Here is a 12,680-nt window from a genome sequence, read left to right on the forward strand (position 1 = left end):
TGGGAAATGTAGGAAGTACTGCCAGGGGGATAAATGACCGAGAACAGAGCCTTATGTATCAAGCATGTGGCTTGATACAAACTGGCTAGTAAGTTTTAGAATTGAGGTCAAAAACAGGATCTAGAATTACAATTTGAATTTGAATTAAAGGAAGAATAATTGAAATTCTATGAAATTCAAAGAAATTCATATACATAATTTAAGGGTAATGTTTAACAATGAAGCTTCACAGTATATGTCAGATATGATTGCATCAAACACACAATTTGTAATGTATAGCAGTAACCAATTACATTTCCAAAGTAACCTTCCCAACACTGAGTGTATATGAGATTCAGGTCAGAGTAATTTTGCGTTCATTCATTATTCTATCTTGGAAGTGAAATGGAAAATAAAAAAACATTTGGTATATGACTTTTTGGTATATGAGTTGGTATATGAGTTCTATAGCACTTGCTAAATTAAAATTATGCCGTATTTTCACCAATTTCAGGGATTAGGCTAGGTTTACAAATACAACGTTGACTTATTGTGTTGGATAATGTAAAATGCAAAATGCAATAGATAGATTACTTTATTCATCCCCAGAGGGAAATTATGGTGTTACAGCAGCAATTAACTAGATGTACCGCAGAGCACACTCAGGGTACAATTTGTTGGAGGAGGATGGAAGGGGATCAACCCCCCCTCTGTTTTTACCTCTGTTGAATGAATTTTATTCTCGGGGGGACAACCCCGTCAATGATTAACCAATTGAAATAACAGGTCGGTTGTGATAGTTTTCTTACACATAGGCCTATAGCTTACATTGGCACAAACTTTCACCTGACAATCTCTGAATTCATGAATGCATATGCACCTACATTTCTGTCTGAGTAGGCTACAGTAGCCTAATTTGCGAGGGCAGCAGCCTACCCGAAATTCAGCCTATTGTGCCAATTTGATATAACCCAGCGTTTTGTTAGGATAACTCAATGTGGTGTTGGTCCAATATTTAACCAGCCGCTGGGTTATATTTGGGGTATTTTTAACCCAACATTTTTTAGAGTGTAGGTAAGTGCTAGATTTAGCATGTCCAGCTGTTGGTACTGCCAGGAGAGGAGGTAGTCTCTAAATAGCTCTCTAAAGAGTCTTCAGGAGCTTTCTAGACGAGAAAAGTTTGGATTGCCCTGAGCGTACGGGTGGCAAAGCCAGCCGCCATTCATTGGAGGAATGCAATGCTTGGGAGGTAACATAATCCTGTATAAGGGTGCACAACCAGAGACTTGTTTATAGGCAAGCATCAGCAATATTAATGTGATGCGGGCAGCCAGTGGAGTTCAGTGAGCAGTGTGGTAACGTGCCATTTGGATCATCTGAAAGCGTTTAACTGTGCAGGCTGGGATGCTTGTCAGGAAGGCAAGTAATTGAGTTGCGAGACGACAATAGACTGTACAGAAGTTGGGTAGTATATTGAGTCAGGTACTCTAAGTATGCCGTTATGTGAGCACATAAAGAATGAAAACACCCATCAATCGATATGGCAAGTCCAAGCGCACTAGATGCTTCTTCTTCACAAGAACCGGTACTAGTGCTATTGATGTTAAGTTGAGTTAACAAAATATATAGTTTATGAATTCCAAAATATGAAATAGATTTTTTTTCGTGTGTGTGTGAAGAGACTTGGATCGCCACTGATCACACAGTATTCTATATTACTGATGGCGTCAAGGTGGTGGGGCCCCCAAATCAAATCAATACGGTCATTTCCGGTCCATGCTCTGACAACAGCTCAGACATAAAATGTATTGGGTGCACCTACATTTTGTTCTGGTGCACCTAAATAAAAAGCTTAGGCGCACCAGTGCAACCAGTGGAAGAAGTTAGTCTGGAGCCCTGCCTCTAGTCTAACGGTGACCGTGTCTACTGACTTCAAGGAGTTTTGGTGAAGGAAGCTCAAATAATTGAGGTCGTGCTACAGTTTGACCGTCAAATCAAAGAGGTGGCACAGATTGAAGACCCAGTCAGTGACATCACAATATGCAAATTTGTTTAGATTCATACCTATTAGGGGTGTAAAGATTAACCGATACGTATCGGTATCCGTTTTTAACGTGTAAGATACGGCTACATCGATACTTGAAGCCCCGTATCGGAATAAAACTGAAATGAACTGGTCGTTATATCGATTTCCTTGTTACGAATCGGTTCACAACCTTTTCTGCTTGCTCAGACTCTCATTTACGTTCCAAGCAGCGCGTTCATCCCACGTCCGGTTTTGAAACTATACGTGGCACGGAATTGTGGCAATGCTGTTCGTTTTTGGCTACACAAGTTGTCAAATGACCTCATTACCCATACATCTACTGCAACTTAAGCATGTGACAACTCGCACTCGGTCGTTTGTTGTACAGTTTTTACTCTTTTGTTTTTCAAAATCCAGCGTGAAATTAAACACTAAACAGCAACGATAGTCTGTAGAGTATAGCCTTACGTTTGATGAAGGGATTTCAAAATCCAGCGCGAAATTAAACACTAAACAGCAACGATAGTCTGTAGAGTATAGCCTTACGTTTGATGAAGGGATTTCCTTAATGTTAAATAATAATTTGGCTCTTGCTAAAACGATGCACAAATTATTAGCCAATTATTTTGTTCATAGGCTATTCACTCAGACTTGTGGCATTATAGGTTTCTGCATTAGGTCTACCGTTGGAACAAAATAAACCCAGAGAGTTCATTGATATGTAGGCAGAGGCGCACCTTGTCAACAGGCAAACCAAGCAACTGCTTGGAGCCCCGAGCCGCTAGGGGGCCCCCGACCTGGTCTTAGCGCGTTTGCCGGTGGGACAAGTGAGATTTTCGTCCATAAAGATTGAATGATGTATTTTGCGTGCTCCTGTCCTGTTGTTGTACAAACAGTACATCTGTACATCTGTAGGCCCTATGGTATGGCCTTATAAACAGTGGATCTGTGTTCAAAAGAGTTCAAAGAATCCGCACATATTTTGGCTACTGTGGTAAACGTCAATCGAGGGTGCAGTGATGACGGATCAACATCTAACAAAATCTCACCAAGTGTTATTAATCTTATATCAGGATAAAAAAAACTAGTTGGTATTGTTTTCAGTATAAAGAGACTTACCTAGCGCTTTCTTGTGAAAACATTTGACTTAATTTTAAAAAAGTTTGATTTTTTTAAGACATCTCATCCTGAAAACAAGCAAATTTGTCTGCCAGTGCGTTAAGCAAATATGTCCTAAAAACAAGCAAATTTGTCTGCCAGTGCGTTGAGCGAATTTCTCTTGATAAGACTCCTTAAAATAAGTCAAAGTCTTCTTAAATTAAGTCAAAATGTTCTTTTGAGAGGGCGCTAGGTAAGTCTTTTCATACTAAAAACAATACCAAATAGATTTTTTAATCTTAATATAAGATTAATAACACTTGGTTAGATTTCATTTTTTGCAGTGTTGGCATTTAGCCTAGGCTACTCAATGAAGTTATAGGCTAATGTTAATTGGCAGAAAGATTGAACATGGTTTGCTACATCTACGACAGTTACAACTAGTTAATCAAGGAGATGGTTAACGTTTCTATGTTTGTATTAGGGCTGTCAGCCATAACATGTTAATTGCGATGCAGTAAGGACCAAGCATACACGTTAATTTTTTTAGAACCCGATTGACGCAAAGTGCGTCAAAAAACACACCCCTTCTTCTTTGTTACATTGCTCCAGAACTGTTCATCGCAGCGAGATGAAACATTTATTGCGCGACAGAGCATAAGTGGGGCTTTCCAACGAGACTACGTACTTGTCTGTACGATGAAGTATGAAAAAAATCATGAAATTAAATCAAATTGCATCATATTTACAGTCTACTTCTCTGCGTTCACCTGCGCACCCATTACTCTCGTTTGAATTACTCGCGGACCCGTGATCGGATAGATATGCCACGCTGTCAGGCTGGAGTGAAGAGCACAGTCGCAGATGCAGTTCAGGTTTTTAATAATTTTAGTAACTTAGAAAGTGGTCAATAGACAAAGTAAACTCAGCAGTTATCAAGTAGAACCACAAACACTGGATCAATTTCAACAGAGAACAAAAGGCAAACTCAAAGTTCATCAAACAACAGTTTGTTCAGGGTAATCCAAATCAAGGTCAAAGCACAGTCCACGGTCAAAGCACAGAAAGCAGTCAGCGAGGCAAAGGTTTCCAGACAGGGCAAGACAATAGGGAAGTTCAGAGACAAGTGGGGTTCAATACCGTGAAACAAAGAGAGTCCAAGCAAACAGTCCAAAACGCGATCCGAAATCCAAAGTCCAAAGTCCAACGTCCAAAGGCAAACAGGGTCAAGCGCAAATAATTCGTCTTGAATAAGGTTCCCCAAGAGTAGCTTCCGTTGCATGCGAACATGAATGAGCAAACAATTCAGGGTTCCTTTTAAGCATGGCTGCTCACTTCCTCCCTGGCTTGGCTGAGTCGTGACACACGCATATCGGATGAAAGAGGAGACACAGAGCTATCATTTGATACCGCGTACATCCTTCTGGGTTATAAAACAGACGAAGTGACCGCAAAATAATAACTTCATATAGCTGGACTTACCCCACGTTTTTGTCTGTTTTTGTGGCAAAGCATGTTTATAATCCAACGCTATCGTGTGTTTGTTTCTCTATGGCAAAGCATGTTCATAATCCGATTTTGTAGATCCTAGCAAATTCCTGCATGGCATCCAATTCAAGGCTCACATTGCATCCCAATTTGTTCAACAAAGAAACCCCTTTTTGCCTCTACTTTGTTCATGGCAATGCAGTAAAAAGTTGTTGAATCATTATGAGTGCATACACCATAGACACACACAGGCTAACACGCAAACTCGGGTCAAGTCAGGTCAGATCAGTTCATGTCACAGATATGGAGCGCAGAAAGGTCATTTTTCATCTCTAAATAAAAAAAATGCCATTTATTTCTGTAAGGCGCACACCACATATGTCTGTAAATTGCTAAGCCCCAGAGAATCCCTCCACCATGGCAATAATATTGCCAGATTCAGGACAGTCTGCTCTACACACACATGTAAGGCAAGTCGAGCTGCCAGCTTGCAGTGGTGAGATACATGTCAAAATATAAGAATGTTTATAATACGCTTTTTGTATTTGTATTATTTAACATAATAACCTAATGGTGGTATAACATAATGGTGATAACACTTGTCGGTAGGGCCCCCTTGGAATTTTTGCTTGGGGCCCCCACAGACTCTAGAATCGCCTCTGTATGTAGGCCTGTTTTATTCTTGTAGGCTATATGAGAAAAGGCCAAGAGTGTCTTAAGCACTGTTTTATAACAAGGCTACAGCTCCATGAAAACAATCAGATATAACTATAAAGTCTATAAAAACTATGTTGTATTTGGCTGCTGTGTTTGACTGAAATGTAGACTATTCTTTTTTTTATTTCAATACAGTACAGTATATGAAACAAACCTCAGTTTAGATAATCATATTCGCACATTTTTTTGCCTAATTTTTTTTTGCCTTGACAACCATGACCATGATAACTGATCATATAAAATTAATGTGCACCTTGAGCAAATGATAAAAAATCTTTCAGAATGCTTTCCATTCTTGAAATGCATCAAATTGCATCGAATCGCATCACATCGAATCGTACTGAATCGTTTTTTATGAACATGTATCTTTTCTTGTATCAAATCGTGCCCATGTATCTAGATGCGAATCGTATTGTCTTTTACATGAGAGATTCACACCCCTAATACCTATGTAATCACCATTACCAACATTTTACTTTTTTTTACTTTGAATCTTGAAAAACCTACCTACTGACCCATTTTTTTGGCTGTTATTGCAAACAAGAATATTTTTAGGGATGGCCTAATTTGCACTTTCATAAATAACAGATGCTGTAGGCCTATTTTCAGTTTTATAGCTGATTGTCTTATTTTGTTTGAGTCTGGAGATGATGTGGGATAATTATTGTTTATATCTTACTTTACACACTTCAGGCTGTTGCACCTTAGCCTAGAAATCTAGACGCACCCTAGTGGCAGCAGGGCTAGTCTAGTAACTCTCCGTTGGCTTGTGAGCTCGAAAAATTAAACGTCTATCAGGCCAATCAAATCGTGTATAGAGTCATTAGGCGGGCTTAACATAATAATTGATAGCAGAGTTGCAACGGTTTGGCTTGAATTCCCTGCTACTTGAAAACAAATAAGATAATGTTGCTGTTGGCGAACAGGGTGACACGAGTTAAGCTTTTATTAAGTTGACAAAAGTTTGAACTAGCCAACTAGCTCCGCTGGTGGGAAACGCATGGGACTCATAGCGCTGTCCTATTGCAAGCAGAGGGAATTTGAGAGACGACCGATTATCTCGCCCCTCAGACTGAGCTCTGCGAACGGTGAGTGCCCAGACCCTACATTTTAATGTGGGTCTGGCTCGTCAGGCTAGTTGGCTAGCACAGGGTAGAGACTGTATGACACTAGGTGGCACAGCCTAAGACATGCACAATAATAATAAAAATGCCTTCTGCATTTTTGTTTTGCTTTTCCCTCCATTGTTCCGAACTCGTACCGAACCGTGATGTCTGAACCGTGGTATGAACCGAACCGTGACTTCTGTGTACCGTTCCACCCCTAATGTATATCATTCTTTTACGACATTTAGTCAATTTGATTTATAGTAACCTTGTGTAATATGTTGAATTTTGTCATAATTCTGTCAAATGCTGTTGCAGATTTGCTGATTGCAAACTCTCAGAGAAGTCATGTGGAATTGTAGCCACTGCTCTACAGTCACCAAACGTCCTGAAAGAACTGGATCTGAGCCACAATGACCTGAGAGATTCTGGAGTTCAGCTTCTCTCTAAGGGACTATCTGGTCCCCACTGCAAACTGCAGATATTAAGGTTTGTGTTAGAAATATCTTACTTATAAAGGATTATTATTATGTTTTTATGACTGGCACAGCACATTCATAAAGGTTTTGCCCCCCCCCCCCCCCTCTCTCACAGGCTCAGCAAGTGTGGTATCTCAGACAAAGGTTATGTTTGTCTGATTCTGGCTCTGATATTAAACCCCTCCTGTGTGAAAGAGCTGGATGTGAGCAACAATCATCCTGGAGGATCAGCACAGAAGCTGTTATCTGCTACACTGGAGGATCCCCACCGCAAAGTTGAAGCACTTCAGTATGTACTGTAAAGAAAAATAAAACATAAATTGTGTGGATATTTATTTATGTATGTATTTATTTATTTAGACAGATGCATTCGCATAAATCATGATACGTTCATTAGTCTAGCTCCAATATATATATATTTTCCAAACAGAACAGTACACTTTCATTGGTAGAAATAAAGAAACGCTCTTAATGTGAATTTATAAAAAGCCATGAGGAAGCGAAACCCAGGAATTAATGCACCAATGTAAGTCTAGTGCTGTTAAATAAGTACAGTATGTGACCTGTTATTGAAGAGGACTCTGTAGGTTCCCTTTATACTACAGGTATTAGAAAATCATGGAAAAGTTCATTTTCGCCCTGTAAAAAATTGATTTGTCGTCACATAGGCTATTCTATAGAGTCATTACACCTTAAGTGAAATATTTCAAGGCATTTTTAATCTCGATGATTATGGCTCAAGTCAGTAGGTCAAAATGAACTTTTCCACAATATTCAGATATTTTATGTGCACCTGTATATAAGTTATTTGAAATTTTGAAAATCAGCCTACCACTGGCTTACATGTAGCATATGAATCAATTATTGTGTGAGCTAATCTAAATTCAGCATCAAGTGAAAGTCAACACCTGTTGAATAGTTAAAGAAATACTGTGTTTTACTCTTTTATAATTCTCTGTGCATTTCACTACATTTAATTTGATTCATATTAACCTTGCATAATATGTTGAATTTTTGAATAATTCTGTCAAACATTGTTTCAGATTTGCTGACTGTAAACTCACAGATAAATCCTGTGAGATTGTGGCTTCAGTTCTACAGTCACCAAACTCCCTCATAGAGCTGAACCTGAGTCACAATGACCTGGGGGATTCTGGAGTTCAACTTCTCTCTAAGGGACTGTCCAGTTCCAACTGCAAAATACACACATTACGGTGGGTGCAGACATTTCTATGTAGTGGGCCGGATTATCATGACCACGGGCCCTGGGCACAAAATCAGAATGCCCCATGACCCCCCCCCCCCCTGTACACATGCATGCACGCACATACACACAGGCAAATAGTAGCCTGCTCCATACATAATTTTAGTAACATTTCAAGTTATTTTTAGGGCTGTCAAATTGCTGAATTTCTATAGTTAATCATGAATAATTGCATATTTTGTCACATGATTAACCCTCTAGGCGGCAGGCTAGATGGCAGACATGTCATACGTCATCCCCGAGTCCAAAAAAGGGCATGCTTTAAACAAAACCTTTGCGCTACAGCGCATTGAATCAGTGCGTGCAATACCGGAGCTAGTGTGCGTGTGAGCCACTTTATCAGAGCGATATTGTCAACGTCAGCGAGTATTTGCATTAGATTATTGTCTAATGGCATCAAAAAAGTTTACCCGAAATGAAGTGTTATGTCTTCTATTCGCGGACCCTGATTCTGAAGGGAATATCTGCCTTCAGAAAATGACGGTGATTCGTTTAGTGAGGCTTCAGATGCGTCCGTGCCTTGCAATGATGCAGCTTTACAAAGTGAGAGTTTACTCCATAGTTTAGCTTACACCAAGCACAAACGTTGAATCGTTTGCCCAATGTCACTGGTGGGAATAATGTTTCACGGGTTCGGAGTGTTCATCGGGAAATTAGCAGGGTGTTAGTGGTGTGGCGAACGAGGCTGGAGGTAGCCTAATGTCCATGTAGCGCTAGCTTCTGTCTTCTGACCGTGTGCCTCTCCGCAATCGCGGCGACAGTAACGTGGTGGAGCCTTTGTCTAATGCCACTGGGTATGTTAGACGAGGTCGAAGTGCTCATAGGACAGTTAGGGGGGAACATAGAGGCAATGTGGGGAGTCGCAATGAGAATGACAGTAGGCCTAGTCCGAGCTGCGCAAATTCTCTCCACTCGACGCGAGCGCGAGGCAGATCTGGCCATGCTGCTCGCAACAGGAGCAGAGGTGGTGACACGGGGCAGGAGAGCCATTAGACCATACATGGGCAACATACGGCCCGCGGGCCACATCCGGCCCGTGGGCTTTCCCTGACCGGCCCGCGTAAGGTCCGTGAAAGAACAATAGTCAAGAGCCTAGCATAGAGATAATGCACGCAAATCAATATCGTTGCTTTTATTTTGAAAGCGACTGCATTTGTACGCCCATACATTTGTGCGTAGATGCATACGATGTAAACACCCTCACTGATGTGCTGGTGAATAGAATTTGTGCTTCTGCGTCGACACAATGCAGTTGCCTTTAAGTCGGCGTAAACCTTACAAAGTTTTGTCTCTTATGTCTGCGTCGCTCTAGCCTAGAAATCTAGACGCGCCCCTAGCGGCAGCAAATTACATTTGCTGCCAGGGCTAGCGTCGCTCACCACCGCAAAGGTTGTCAGAACGAACTCCTGCTGTTTGTTGGCGATACGAAGTGTTAATTTCAAAACGTTACTGGCAGATAGACAGTGTACATTCGGATAACCCCGTCACTGTAACCAAAATATGTCTGAGTTTATTTGCAAAGCTTATGTTAGCGAACTAGTATGATGCTACTACCCACAGGTTGCTTGAAGCAGCCGACTCAACACACAGGGCGAGTTGACCAATCACAGTTTTGTGCATAAAGTTAAAGCAAAAACATAGCCTACATTTTTAAAATAGTTTTCTTTGTGCATGTTGATTAACTAATGACAGCCTACTATTGTCTGCTTCACATTTTCATAGTCTAATTCTGCATAGAGTTAATTTAATGATGGTAATGATTTAATGATGAAATATTGCTGAGTGTTGATGAAATGGTGGCACAGGCCTATGGTTGTACTGACTCCTTCACATTTTCATGGCCTAGCCTAATTATATAGATATTGTAGTACTTTTTTATATCAGTCTTTGAAAACTGAAAAAAAAAATGTCAATGTTAAAAAGAGAATGAGGATTAAATACTGGACATTAAATTAACCCATTTCCGCCTAAAATCCTGCTAAAAACGCCTATAGAATCCTATGGCATTCTAGACTAAATAACCTTATTTCCTGAGGGTTTTCTGAAAAAATACTAAGAATTGTCAACGTCTACTAAAACCTTAATATCTAAGCCTCTGTAGCACCTAGAAACATGAAATAAAAAGCATTGTAAAGGTAAGAATCACAGGTTTATTCCACCATGCTCCATTAGCACTACCATACCAACACATTTTTTGAAACATTCTCAAAATCATTATAATTCATCAAAATCAAATATATTATATAAAATACAATAAATACAAATTTTAAACATGTCAACATCGAACAAGGCATCTTGTTATGAGGGAGAGGTGGGGAGGGGTGGGGAAAGTCCTGAGATGGAACAGGGAACAGTCTCAGACAGACACACTAACTAAATAACTAACTGCTTAACTAACTAACACACACAGACAGACAGACAGACAGACACACACACACACACACAGTGTCATTTATGCCGACCAACGTGGTGCATGAAGCACTCGCGGTGAAGAGCAATGTTGCACTGCTTGCACCCCATCAGAGTTGACCCTGGACGAACGTTGGTGCCGCTGTGCTTCAAAGAACACTCTCTGCAGGTCTTCCTCTTGTTATTGATCTGCACCAGATCATGTTGAGCTGAAGCTCCTGTTGGGCTGGTGGGGAGCACACAGGGAGCACTTCTCACTGTCACTGGGATGATCAGCTCCTGGATTAGATCCTCTAGCCAGTCCTTGTAGCCGCCTGTCCTGTACGTCCACTCGGGTCCTCCAGCAGACTTGGCAGCGACAAAGGCGTTGTAGCCCGCCACAGTAACAAAGTAGAAGAAGAGCCTCCTCCACCACTTAGTAGACCGATGATGGACCTGGTAGTAGCCCACCATCTGGTCCAGAAGATCAACCCCCTTCATGTGCTGCTGATAGTCAGCAAGGCAAGCTGGCACCCGAACCACTGTCTGCCGCTGACCATTGGCTTTCCTCCTCACTGACCCATGAGCAGTTGGGTCATGATAGTTGGACAGGACCATCACTGTCTTGGTGTCCTGCCAGACGCAGAAGGTCAGGTCATCCCGCTGCGCCACATTGAATTGGTGTTTGCTCAGGTCAGCCTTCTTGGTAAGCTCCTTATTTTTGGGGAGGTCCTTCCTCAAGGCACGCACCGTGCCACACGCTTGCACCCCCCTGACCTTCAGATCCACCAACAACTGCACACTAGTGTAAAAGTTGTCCATATACAGTACAAGCACAAGTTTGACCCAAAGTAAGGTTTAGCCAGGTCTGACACTACCCGGTAAGCCAGGCCTGTCTCAGTCTTACCCGCAATGGCCCCCGTGTACACCTGGAAATTGCTGACGTAGCCGGTGTTGCTCTCCGCCATTACCCACACCTTGATTCCCCACTTCACCGGCTTCATAGGGAGGTACTGCCGGAAGGCCAGGCGTCCCTTGTATTTGACCATCGACTCATCCACGCTCACAAAGCCATTGACCTCGTACAGCGCCTTAAATCTAACCAGGAGGAGATCCATGAACCGCCGGATCTTCCAAAGCATGTCAGATTTATCCAAGGCAGAGTCCAAGTTATCTTGTAGGTGGAGATATCTGAAAATACATATGATAAAGAATTTAACATGTATTTCCATCATTTTATTTATTTACATGTATTATGTTATTTATAGTGTTTATATTTATTGTTATTTTTTGTATTACTATTTATTATGTTATTTATTCATTATGTCATAAATGTATTACTATTTATTATGCTATGCATTAATTCCGCCAGTATTGTATTTATAATTAACATCATTGTATTTATTATTATCATTATCAACCATCATCACAATTAGTAATTGCTGTAGCACCACTATCATTACTGGCCATTCCGTTTTCTAAGAGAAGAGAACGAAACTCGGAAGGGAGCACAAGAAAACAAATAAACATAATAATTACCTCCAGATCATGTCAAAACGGTCCCTTGACATTGCCTTGGGAACGTTGGTTTGATATAACCATTTAGTCTGCCTCCAGTAGTCTCGGCGTGTTGGCAGCTTTAGGATGCCAAAAGCGAGACACAGCCCGAGAAATGTTTTCATCTCCGTTTTTGAGACTGGTGTCCACTTTGAGTTCGTGGGGGTCTGTCCTCGCGCCTGTTCCGCATAGCGATTAGTTTCGGTCACCAACGTATCCCACAATTCATCCGTAAATATCAACGAGAAGACATCCAGGGGGCTAGCATCTACGGGGATCGGTTGCTTCACCCCGGGTGTGCGAGTGAATTGTTTCTTAGTCCGAGGCTCGTAATTCTCGGTTCTCCAGTCAACCTGGAATCCTCGAAAGTCATCATCCCCCTCTTCGTCGGAGTCCCACAGATCCCACTCCTGTGCCCTATCTAGAGGATCATCCGGCACAAAATCATCCTCGTCCTCCCTCTCATGATCAGGTACCTCACAATCTACTTCAATATCACTGCCCTCGCTGTCAAAATCCATTGCTACTAACTACTCAAATTGTACTACAGTAGGCCTAGCTACTCGCTAATTGTCACT

At 41.4% G+C, this 12,680-nt stretch overlaps 1 protein-coding gene across 1 annotated transcript in view; it reads left to right on the forward strand.

Annotated features, from left to right (window-relative positions):
• Window positions 1–12,680, forward strand: part of LOC143136217 (NACHT, LRR and PYD domains-containing protein 12-like) — an 81,853-nt gene that overhangs the window by 26,447 nt on the left and 42,726 nt on the right. The window contains exons 9-11 of the mRNA XM_076296811.1: window positions 6,733–6,903; window positions 7,009–7,182; window positions 7,937–8,107. Of these exons, the coding sequence (XP_076152926.1) occupies window positions 6,733–6,903; window positions 7,009–7,182; window positions 7,937–8,107 (516 nt within the window). The remainder of the gene's footprint in view (window positions 1–6,732; window positions 6,904–7,008; window positions 7,183–7,936; window positions 8,108–12,680) is intronic.

This window comes from Alosa pseudoharengus, unplaced genomic scaffold, assembly GCF_046254945.1.
Source record: "Alosa pseudoharengus isolate Yale_2024_CS ecotype anadromous, Long Island Sound unplaced genomic scaffold, YU_APseudo_1.1 YU_APseudo_1.1_scf_1, whole genome shotgun sequence".
Taxonomy (NCBI): Eukaryota; Metazoa; Chordata; class Actinopteri; order Clupeiformes; family Clupeidae; genus Alosa; species Alosa pseudoharengus.